Source organism: Nerophis ophidion, linkage group LG01 (genome assembly GCF_033978795.1).
Source record: "Nerophis ophidion isolate RoL-2023_Sa linkage group LG01, RoL_Noph_v1.0, whole genome shotgun sequence".
Lineage (NCBI taxonomy): Eukaryota > Metazoa > Chordata > Actinopteri > Syngnathiformes > Syngnathidae > Nerophis > Nerophis ophidion.
In genome coordinates, this window is record NC_084611.1 from 76,888,754 (window position 1) to 76,900,912 (window position 12,159).

The following is a 12,159-nucleotide window of genomic DNA, read 5'->3' on the forward strand; positions in this document are numbered from 1 at the left end:
TACGTTAACATTCTGGTGACTGGGCTGCCAGTTTTTTTTCAACTGTAAAATCTGCAGCCGTTTTTACACTGTTACAGTAAATGGAAAAAATTATATCAATGTTATTTTACGGTAAAACGTTTTTTACTCTAACATCTGACTTTTTTTACAGCCTTACAGTCAAGAGATTCAAATCTTCCAATCCCACTTAAATTGCAAAATTACGGAGCCCCTAAGGGGACATGGAGGGGGGAAAAATATTTTGCGAGATCTCGCAATACTTTTCGTGAGATCTATGTCAGTGAACCGGAAGTAAAACAGCCACAGCGATGGAAGAGCGGGAGCATGAGGGAATCTACCCATCATCTGTGCTCTGTTGTGGGACCATAATACGTCAGTTGCAACCATGGCGGACGATTTGGAGCGGTTCTTAGTTAGGTTCTTAGTCTAGAGAGGTCCCAAAAGAGGACATGAGACGAATGAAGAGAGACAAGGTGAGCATACGTTTCCGGTTCACCATTGCTGTGTCTGTTGTACTTCCGGTTCACTGACATAGGAAAAAACCTTTTGCGAAATGTCGCAAAAAGTATTTTTCCCTTACGGTTCACCATCTTTGGGTCTGTTTTACTTTCGGTTCACTGACATGGGAAAAAAACCTTTTGCTTAATCTTGCAAAAAGTTTTTTCCCATGTCAGTGAACCGGAAATAAAACAGACACAGCGATGGTGAACCAGAAGTAAAACAGACACAGCGATGGTGAACCGGAAATGAAAAAACTTTTTGGGTGATTTTGCACAAGGTTTTTTTCCTATGTCAGTAAACCGGAAGTAAAACAGCCACAGCGATGGAGGAGTGGAAGCATGCGGGAACCTACCCATCATCTGTGCTCTGTTGTGGGACCATAATACGTCAGTTGCAACCATGGCGGACGATTTGGAGCGGTTCTTAGTTAGGTTCTTAGTCTAGAGAGGTCCCAAAAGAGGACATGAGACGAATGAAGAGAGACAAGGTGAGCATACGTTTCCGGTTCACCATCGCTGTGTCTGTTTTACTTCCGGTTCACTGACATAGGAAAAAACCTTTTGCGAAATGTCGCAAAAAGTGTTTTTCCCTTACGGTTCACCATCTTTGTGTCTGTTTTACTTCCGGTTCACTGACATAGGAAAAAAACCTTTTGCTTAATCTTGCAAAAAGTTTTTTTCCTATGTCAGTGAACCGGAAGTAAAACAGACACAGCGATGGTGAACCAGAAGTAAAACAGACACAGCGATGGTGAACCGGAAGTAAAACAGACACAGCGATGGTGAACCGGAAATGAAAAAACTTTTTGGGTGATTTTGCACAAGGTTTTTTTCCTATGTCAGTAAACCGGAAGTAAAACAGCCACAGCGATGGAGGAGTGGAAGCATGCGGGAACCTACCCATCATCTGTGCTCTGTTGTGGGACCATTATACGTCAGTTGCAACCATGGCGGACGATTTGGAGCGGTTCTTAGTTAGGTTCTTAGTCTAGAGAGGTCCCAAAAGAGGACATGAGACGAATGAAGAGAGACAAGGTGAGCATACGTTTCCGGTTCACCATCGCTGTGTCTGTTTTACTTCCGGTTCACTGACATAGGAAAAAACCTTTTGCGAAATGTCGCAAAAAGTGTTTTTCCCTTACGGTTCACCATCTTTGTGTCTGTTTTACTTCCGGTTCACTGACATAGGAAAAAAACCTTTTGCTTAATCTTGCAAAAAGTTTTTTTCCTATGTCAGTGAACCGGAAGTAAAACAGACACAGCGATGGTGAACCAGAAGTAAAACAGACACAGCGATGGTGAACCGGAAATGAAAAAACTTTTCGGGTGATTTTGCACAAGGTTTTTTTTCCTATGTCAGTAAACCGGAAGTAAAACAGCCACAGCGATGAAGGAGTGGAAGCATGCGGGAACCTACCCATCATCTGTGCTCTGTTGTGGGACCATTATACGTCAGTTGCAACCATGGAGGACGATTTGAGAGGTCCCAAAAGAGGACATTAAACGAATGAAGAGATACAAGGTGAGCATACAATTCCGGTTCACCATCGCTGTATCTGTTTTACTTCCGGTTCACTGTCATAGGAAAAAAAACATAGTGCGAAATTTCGCAAAAAGTTTATTCACTTCCAGTTTACCATCAATGTGTATGTTTTACTTCCGGTTCACTGACATAGGAAAAAAACCTTTTGTGAAATCTCGCAAAATGTTTTTTTGCTATGTCAGATACCTTGAAGTAAAACAGACACAGTGATGGTGAACCAGAAGCGATACAGACACAGCGATTGAGGAGTGGGAGCATGCTGGAACCTACCCATCATCTGTTGTGGGACCATGATCTAATATGATCCCACATATTTTGGGACCTGTCTAGACACTAAAAACCACTCCAAATCGTCCTTCACAGTTGCAACTGACGTATTATGGTCCCACAACAGCGCACAGATGATGGGTAGGTTCCCTCATACTCCCGCTCTTCCATCGCTGTGGCTGTTTTACTTCCGGTTCATTGACATAGGAAAAAAACCTTCTCGCAAAACATAAATAAAATAATACAACTTTTTTTTCCCTCCATTTTCCTTTAGGGGCTCCGTCCAAAATAAAGTTCCTCAAAAAGGGTTAAGAAATGCCAAGAGACACAATTTAGTATAAGTATAAAACATTTCTTTTACAAGATCTCGCAAAAGTTTTTTTTCCTATGTCAGTGAACCGGAAGTAAAACAGCCACAGCGACGGAAAAGCGGGAGCATGCGGGAACCTACCCATCAACTGTGCTCTGTTTTGGGACCACAATACGTCAGTTGCAACCATGGAGTACGATTTGGAGCAGTTCTTAGCATCTGGAGAGGTCCCAAAAGAGGACAATGAGACAAGGTGAGCATAAATTTCCGGTTCATCATCGCTGTGGCTGTTTTACTTCCTGTTCACTGACATAGGAAAAAAACCTTCTCGCAAAACATTTTTTTCCTTCCATGTCCCTTTAGGGGCTCCGTGCAAAATCAAGTTCCTCTCAAAGGGTTAAGAAATGCCAAGAGACACAATTTAGTATAGTTGTAAAAAAAAACTTTTTAAGAGATCTCGCAAAAGTTTTTTTTCCTATGTCAGTGAACCGGAAGTAAAACAGCCACAGCGATGGAGGAGCGGGAGAATGCAGGAAACTACCCATCATCTGTGCTCTGTTATGGGACCGCAATATGTCAGTTGCAACCATGGAGTACGATTTGGAACGGTTCTTAGTGTCTAGAGAGGTCCCAAAAAAGGACAATGAGACAAGGTGAGCATTAATTTACGGTTCACCATCGCTGTGTCTGTTTTACTTCAGATTTACTGACATAGGGAAAAAAACTTCTGCGAAATCTCGCAAAAAGATTTTTTCACTTCCAGTTCACCATCACTGTGTCTGTTTTACTTCCAGGTCACTGACATAGGAAAAAAAAACCTTTTGCGAGATTTCGCAAAACAGACACAGCGATGTGAGAACCCAAAGTAAAACAGACACAGTGATGGTGAACCGGAAGTGAAAAAACTTTTTGCGAGATTTCGCACAAGGTTTTTTTTCCTGTCAGTGAACCGGAAGTAAAACTGCCACAGCGATGGAGGAGCGGGAGCATGAGGGAACCTACCCATCATCTGTGCTCTGTTGTGGGACCATAATACGTCAGTTGCAACCATGGAGGACGATTTGGAGCGGTTTTTAGTGTCTAGAGAGGTCCTAAAAGAGGACCTTAGACCAGGGGTCAGCAACCCGTGGCTCCGGAGCCACATGCGGCTCTTGGAACACTCTGATGTGTCTCAGCTGCATACTTGCCGACCCCCCCGTTTTTCCGGGAGGTTTTCTGGATTTAAGTGTTTCTCCCAGAAATCTCCCCAGGATAACATTCTCAAATTTTCACCCGGACAACAATATTGAGGGAGTGACGTGATGGCAATGCCTTAAACCTCCTTTCGACCATGTCGTCGCGTCCGCTTTAATACTATGCTATCTGAGTGGCGGCCCGCCACATCTAGTGTGCGGCTGCTGATTCAACGCACAAGCGACTGCAAGGCATACTTGCTCAACAGCCATACAGGTTACACTGAGGGTTGTGATACAAACAACTTTAACACTCTTACCAATATACGCCACACTGTGAACCCACACCAAACAAGAATGACAAACACATTTCGGGAGAACATCCGCACTGTAACACAACATAAACACAACAAAACAAATACCCAGAATCCCATGCATCCCTAATTATTCCGGCCTACATTATACACCCCCACTTCTACCCCTATCGGTTGAGGTGGTCGGGGTTTGGTGATAGCGGGGGTGTATAGTGTAGCCCGGAAGAGTTTGGGATACATGGGATTCTGGGTATTTGTTTTGTTGTGTTTATGTTGTGTTACAGTGCGGATGTTCTCCCGAAATGTGTTTGTCATTCTTGTTTGGTGTGGTTTCACAGTGTGGCGCATATTAGTAAGAGTGCTAAAGTTGTTGATATCACAACCCTCGGTGTAACCTGTATGGCTGTTGAGGAAGTATGCCTTGCAAGTATGCCTGCCTTAGACAAATGAAGAGAGACAAGGTGAGCATACATTTCCGGTTCACCATCCCTCTGTCTGTTTTACTTCCGGTTCACTGACATAGGAAAAAAAAACCTTTTGCAAGATCTCGCAAAAAAATGCTTTCCCTAAACCCTTAGTTCCTCACTAAGGGTTTAGGAAGGCCAAGAGGCACAATTTAGTATCAGAAACATTTATTTACAAAATGTACAACATAAATAAAACACACACAAAGACAATGAGTGTTTGTGTTACATGGCGTGTTGTGCGCTATGTAAACTAAACGTGTTGTGGTGCGTGTGGCCTAGGAAGTTGAAATAGTGATGGTGTTCGAGTCCCTGCACCGGTGACAAGTATCCACCGTGCTGCTGCGGGTGCGCGCTCAGCGCGACAGGTTGGTACGAGATGGTGGGGCCGCGTGCCGAGCCGTGCCAGGCCAAGTGTCCTGCCGGGGGACTCGACTGCTGCTGCTGTTGCGGCGGCGGCGGCGGCGGCGGCGGCGGGTGCACGTACACGGCATCCACGGGGCTGTGGCGCTCCGGGGACGAGTGCAGTTGATGGCCCAAATAGTCTGACGGTTCGGGCCCGGCGCCCACAGAGCCGAAGACCGGCTCCGTGACAGCGCGGGATTTGGACTGCAGGAAGGCGAGGATCCGTGCGTACTTGATGTCTTTGGTCTCGGCCCGGTCTTCCGTGGTCAGATAGTGGACCAAGTTCTTCATACACTCGTGGTAGCCGTAGTGGAAGTAGTTGGCGAACTCGGCCAGCAATTCTCCTTTAAGGAAGAACAATTAATTATTAATACTTTTCATGCGTAAAAGTGGATCATTTCCCCCTCCAGTTTATTGTGTCAACCACTCATACATTTTTTTTGTAAACTTTGGATTCTCACTAACAAAACAAAATGCATTTTGATGCGTAAAAGTGGACTATAGTTATAGGAGTATTCGCATATTTCCGTATAAAATTTTATTTCAATATGTAATATACAATTAAATATTAGATTAAATCAGGGGTGTCAAAGTCATTTTAGTTCAGGGGCCCCATGGGGGAAAAATCTATTCCCACCAGGGCCGATTGAGTAAAATCATGGCATGATAACTTAAAAAAAAAATACAACTTTAGATTGTTTTCTTTGTTTTGCTTCAGCCCAAAATAGAACAAGCATATTCGGAAGATGCCACCTCAGTAGAAGCATTTAAGTCTCACCTTAAAACTCATTTGTATACTCTAGCCTTTAAATAGACTCCCTTTTTAGACCAGTTGATCTGCCGTTTCTTTTCTTTTTCTTCTATGTCCCACTCTCCCTTGTGGAGGGGGTCCGGTCCGATCCGGTGGCCATGTACTGCTTGCCTGTGTATCGGCTAGGGAGATCTCTGCGCTGCTGATCCGCCTTTGCTTGGGATGGTTTCCTGCTGGCTCCGCTGTGAACGGGACTCTCGCTGCTGTGTTGGATCCGCCTTGGACTGGACTCTCGCGACTGTGTTGGATCCATTATGGATAGAACTTTCACAGTATCATGTTGAACTTTCACAGTATCATGTTAGACCCGCTCGACATCCATTGCTTTCCTCCTCTCCAAGGTTCTCATAGTCATCATTGTCACCGACGTCCCACTGGGTCATTATTGTTACCGATGTCCCACTGGGTGTGAGCTTTCCTTGCCCTTATGTGGGCCTACCGAGGATGTCGTAGTGGTTTGTGCAGCCCTTTGAGACACTAGTGATTTAGGGCTATATAAGTAAACATTGATTGATTGATTGAAATCACAAATAATCCTTGTGACAAAACACTTCGAATTAGTTGAATAATCTGAGGGGAAAAAAATTGGTGCAGTTTCAAAAACACTATGAAGAACACAATGACTTTGCAGAACTGGGGTTGGGATCAAATCATTTATCTTTTTTTTACATACGCTGACATTTGAAAAACACTTTTGCATCTTAGCTTTGTGTTATAGATAATGAAGCAATATAATCATTCATGATTATTTGAATTGATTTTATTTGTATTTACCGTATTTCCTTGAATTGCCGCAGGGAATATAGTATGCGCCTGCCTTCAATTACTGCCGGGCCAAACTCGCTTCCCAAAATAATTAGCGCATGCTTAGTATTACCGCCTGGTCAAACTCGTGACACTTCCCCTGTCGTCATTTTCAACATGGAGGAGGCTGATTTAAATACCGGTAATTTAAAACCGCATAAAGGGAAGAATATTAAGAGCTATTCACTAGGATTTAAGGTCCAAGCTTACATCATACTCAATTTTTTACTGCATACCTTTGGTAAGTGCCAGAGTGAGAAGAGGTTTTTTAAAATAATTAGCGCATGCTTACTTTTACCGCATGCCTTTGGTAAGCCCAGGAGTGAGAAGAGGTTTTTAATTAATTAGCGCCCCGGCGGCAATTCAAGGAAATACAATATGTTAACTGTGCTCATGTGTTTACTAATATTGACTGGGGATCGGGTTGATTGGCAACACTAAATTGGCCCTAATGTGTGAATGTGAGTGTGAATGTTGTCTGTCAACGTGTGTTGGCCCTGCGAGGAGGTGGCGACTTGTCCAGGGTGTACCCCGCCTTCCGCCCGAATTCAGCTGAGATATTCTCCAGCCCCCACCGCGACTTCAAAAGGGACAAGGATGGCTGGGCTATTATACTGTCAATTGAAACACTTCTGAGGGCTTTAATACACTCAAAACATTTCTCACAAAAGAAATGTGTACACTTTTTCATCATGACAGCATGCACGGAAATCATCAAAGACCGCATAAAGTAAGACGCGTCATTTTGCTTTTCAGGTCCCATATTTGGGGAGATTTGGTCCCGTTTAATTTTTCATAGTTTTTTTGTTCTAATTTGGGACCAGTTCAGGGATCGGCAACCTACAATGTTGAAAGAGCCATATTGGACCAAAAATACAAAAACAAATATGTCTGGAGCCGCAAAAAAATAAAAGCCATATTACATACAGATAGTGTGTCATGAGATATAAATTGAATGATGAGGACTTAAAGGAAACCAAATGAGCTCAAATATAGCTACAAATGAGGCATAATGATGCAATATGTACATATAGCGAGCCTAAATAGCATGTTAGCATCGATTAGCTTGCAGTGACTAAATATGTCTGATTATCACTCCACACAAGTCAATAACGTCAACAAAACTCACCTTCGTGCATTCATGCACAACGTTAGAAGTTTGGTGGACAAAATAAGACGGAAAAATAAGTGGCATAAAATATGTCTTAGTAAGTCGGAGAAAGTTATGCATGTAAACAAACTACGGTGAGTTCAAAGACCGCCAAAATTAGTAGGATAAAATGGTGCTCGCCAAATACTCTAATCAGTGAAGCATGTTTAATACAAACAGTGTGCTTTATAACAATTAGGGAGGTTTGTGTCATGTTTGTCCTCCTGCAGAAACTATATTAAAACCAAAAATATATTCTTTATATTTTTTTCCTCTCATCTTTTTCTGTTTTTCATATATTTTTGAAAAAGCTCCAGAGAGCCACTAGGGCGGCGCTAAAGAGCCACATGCGGCTTTAGAGCCGCGGATTGCCGACCCCCGGTCTATAGAATGTGTCGCGGGCCAATATAAATCACGTTGCAGGCCTCAAATGGCCCCCGAGCCGCACTTTGGACACCCCTGCTAGAGGCTGAATTTCTGGTGTATGGTGTACCCAAATAAACAACCTTTAGAGCAGGGGTTTCAAACGTACGGCCCGGGGGCCGGATCAGGCCCGCAAACAGGTTGTGTCCTGTTTGCTAAGTATAAAATGTAACCTGAAATTTTTGAATGAAGCTGTTCTAAATGTGTCCACTGGACGTCGCAATGGCAATCCTTTGTATCTTTGTTGATGCTACATATGTACAAAATAAACCACACAATGTTAAAGGCCTACTGAAACCCACTACTAGCCACCACGCAGTCTGATAGTTTATATATCAATGATTAAATATTAACATTGCAACACATGCCAATACGGCCTTTTTAGTTGACTAAATTACAATTTTAAATCTCACGGGAGTTTCGTCTTGAAAACGACGTGTAATGATGACGTGTACGCAAGACGTCACGGGTTTTAAGGAAAAATGAGCGCTGCGCACACACACACAGCTAAAAGTCGTCTGCTTTAACCGCATAATTACACAGTATTTTGGACATCTGTGTTGCTGAATCTTTTGCAATTTGTTCAATTAGTATTGGAGAAGTCACAGTAGAAAGATGGAGTCGGGAAGCTTTAGCCTTTAGCCACACAAACACACGGTGATTCCTTGTTTAAAATTCCTTGAGGTGAAACTTAACTATGGATCAGAGCGCGGTCAAGCAAACATGGATCACGACGGAATGTCAACCAGCAGTTTTCGGTGAGAAAATTGTGGTAAAAAGTCGCTTCTTACCGGAGAAAAGCTGAGCTTGTGCCGCCCATAAAGCTGCCGACGACTCCCCTGAGACACAGGCATCAAGACACCCGTGGACACACCCTTCCGACTATCAGGTACTTTTAAACTCACTAAAACACTAGCAACACAATAGAAAGATAAGGGATTTCCCAGAATTATCCTAGTAAATGTGTCTAAAAACATCGAAATCCGTCCCAATGCAATCGGGGTTTGTTTTTTTTTACTTATTTTTTTTTATCATTTTTTTTTTCCAGTCCGTCACTATCAATATCCTCAAACACGAATCTTTCATCCTCGCTCAAACTAATGGGGAAATTGTCGTTTTCTCGGTCCGAATAGCCCTTTTGGTTGGAGGCTCCCATTAAAAACACTGTGAATATGTGAGGAGCCCCCACACGTGTGACGTCATCGTCTGTGACTTCCGGTAGAGACAGGGGTTTTTGTCTTAGCACCGAAAGTTGCGAACTTTATCGTGGATGTTCCTTACTAAATCCTTTTAGCAAAAATATGGCAATATCGCGAAATGATCAAGTATGACATAGAATGGACCTGCTATCCCCGTTTAAATAAGAAAATCTCATTTCAGTAGGCCTTTAAGGACATAATCAAACTACATAAATAACAAACTGTAATTTGATTTTGATATAATTATTTTATCTCAATAGATTAAAAATGAACACCAATGAGTTGACTGATGAACATTATCACATAATTTATTCAGAAATGATAAATAACGACAAACAAAGATGGAATACTATTAAATGCAACATAAGACTAAAAAACACAACAACATTAGGATTTTTACAATTTCAGAATGTGATTGTCCAATTTTCAAACAAAGACAACAATCTGAATGTGTCTTTGTTTTTAAGTTATCGTACAGTGATTTTACCAGTCCGGCCCACTTGGGAGTAGATTTTTTTCCACATTTGGCCCCTGATCTAAAATTAGTTTGACACCCCTGCTTTAGAGGAAATACTTCATACTTTGGGTTACAAATTGGCTACACTTCCAAAGACTATCATAACTCACCTTTTTCTCTCCCTCGGGGGAAATCAGCGGAGTGGAGCGCCCTCAGATACTGAACCGTCATCTCCAAGATTTCTGCTTTTTCCAGTTTGCCTGAATTCTTTAGGAAATAGCAATAAGATGATTACAAAAAAAATGCATGAATACAATATATATTTATATTTACATATGCTGGTGCACATACCTGTTTGGCCAGTGCCATGGGTACAGTTTTGCCCAGTTCGTTTAGGCAGCGATTGATGCGATCTCGTCTTCTTTTCTCGATCACTTTGTGCGAAATGGGAGTTCTCTGAGGGGTTGAGATGTAAATAAACAAGTGAGAAAACTGTAATTAGATTTTTTTTTTTTTTTTTTGTATGTGCAGACTGTTATAACGCGCTGTCCGACAATGCGCGCATGCGTGCATGGCTGCGTTACGCGCAGCTTTTTCTGACAAAAACTGCTCTTAGAAATGATAAAAAACACATGTTGAGGGTACGTTTAGCACATTTAAAGTGAAGATATAAGAAAATCTTGCACATATGTATGTGTGGAATCTTATAGGCATGCGCAAAGAAGCGCCGAATGCGGCCAGTTTAAGACTTGGTTGCGTCAAAATGCATGAAGTAAATGTGTCTCTTACCTTTCGTTCTTTCATTTTGGATGCCATAAAAGAGAAAAATTGTGGGATTTAAAGAAAATGAATAAATAAAAGATGGTTCCAAATTGTTGCCAGCTTGGAGAGATGCGATGTTTGAGGCTGTGAAGACGCGCATGTGAGGAGGAGAAAAGATGGCTCCTTATAAAAGGGATCATCCAAGGGGGGATATTCACGGTAAATGTAAATTATTCCATGGGATTATAGATGAGGACCATGATAAATGTGTGCGTTTCGGATCAGTTGAAGAAACAGTCGGACAACAACAAGTCGCACCCACAAAAAAAAAAAAAAAAAAAAAAAAAAGGAGGTGTGGGGGCCAAACCTTGCTTTGTTAACCCACGTGGCTGCTTAAAAGACACGTGATTACTCGTGGGGATGTTATTTGCATATAAGTGAGGCGGGAAATGACGAGTGAGGCGTTCAGGGGACGGATGGATGCGTGGATGGCGTGGCGCGCAAGAGCGCACGGCCGAACAAGAACCTGCACAAAAAAGGAGAAAGCGACCTCTTTCTTCACTTTCCAAATCCCCGCCAAGCCGCTTTAACTCTCACACCCAGTCCGAGTTTTAATTTAAGGCCTGTCCAGTGTCATTAGAGTAATTAAGTAAGCCTTTAATAGGCTGTTCCGCCAAGTTCAGGGGAGACCTTTTTTTTTTCATTTATTTTTTTGGAGAGCCCCTCTTCACCCTCCAGTCTCGCACGACTTGCTGACATATTTTATGATGTTTTGTTTGTGGACATTTCTTCACCGTTTCTAAAAAATAAAAAAGAAGATATATTTGTTGTAGAGGGGCAGGTGCATGAGTGCTGCCTGCTGGCACAAGAGCGGGGTCCGCGTCAAGGCGCACACGAGGAGCCGCCACTGGAGACTCCTTTTGGAGGGGGGCTCAATTTGTATCCTATTATCCTATAAGAAAATGTCCATTCAGTGCCATGAATAGTTTCATTGGCCTAAATTTTGATAATGCTGTGAAAGAAAGGGGAGAAATAAAGAAGAATGCAGCTGGTGCGAGCGCGCATTATCCGCCGTCACCTGCGAGACGGATAGCCTGGAGACCCCTATTCATTTGCCTAATTTCGGTCAACTTAACAAACTTTGGGAGAAATTATACTGCCATTGTTGCGAAGGGTGAAGCCTTCTGATCGAATTAACAGCATGTTTTGATCCGGTAAATGTCATTAGAAGGAGAGAAACAATCGCGTTTAAAGGCGCCCGGGGAATGCGCCAAAGTGGGGACGCCAAGGCGCAAAGTGCACAAAGGCTGCTGGTAAATGCCACAGGGGACACTTTTGTACCCCTCAAAGTTTTCCCCTCTCCAAACAAAGGGCATTATTTTATACTTGAATACATTTTCGCACAACAATTGGCTGTTTTCTTCAAACATATTTGGAGCGCAAGGTTAACAACAGGTTTATTGTGTGCGCACCCAAACGGCTCTCATGCGCCAAAACAAGCCGGGCTCTTGCGTCTCGCCTTTTCACAAACCTTCACCCTGCAGCTTGGACACGTCTGATCCTGTGAGCAATGTCAAA

The 12,159-nt window shown here is 42.7% G+C and overlaps 1 protein-coding gene across 2 annotated transcripts; it reads right to left on the reverse strand.

Annotated features, from left to right (window-relative positions):
• Positions 1 to 4,795: 4,795 nt before the first annotated feature.
• helt (helt bHLH transcription factor) lies at positions 4,796 to 10,845 on the reverse strand. 2 transcript variants are annotated; one of them, XM_061881377.1, is made up of 5 exons: positions 10,609 to 10,845; positions 10,171 to 10,275; positions 9,990 to 10,086; positions 5,054 to 5,319; positions 4,796 to 5,011 (listed from the first exon to the last, which is right to left on the reverse strand). In XM_061881377.1, the coding sequence occupies exons 1-5, from the start codon at positions 10,633 to 10,635 to the stop codon at positions 4,796 to 4,798; spliced, it is 711 nt and encodes a 236-aa protein (XP_061737361.1). In that variant the 5' UTR covers positions 10,636 to 10,845. The 2 variants fall into 2 exon arrangements, with proteins under 2 accessions (XP_061737361.1, XP_061737275.1); XM_061881291.1 differs by having other exon boundaries at positions 4,796 to 5,319.
• Positions 10,846 to 12,159: the final 1,314 nt, after the last annotated feature.

What these genes read in the sequence shown, in the direction of transcription:
- helt (XM_061881291.1), bottom strand. Translation starts at nt 10,635, where the DNA reads ATGGCATCCAAAATGAAAGAACGAAAG. An exon ending in CCAAAATGAAAGAACGAAAG is followed by an intron (nt 10,276 to 10,608) that starts GTAAGAGACACA and finishes TCAACCCCTCAG; the next exon opens with AGAACTCCCATTTCGCACAA. An exon ending in CCCCCGAGGGAGAGAAAAAG is followed by an intron (nt 5,320 to 9,989) that starts GTGAGTTATGAT and finishes TCTTCCTTAAAG; the next exon opens with GAGAATTGCTGGCCGAGTTC.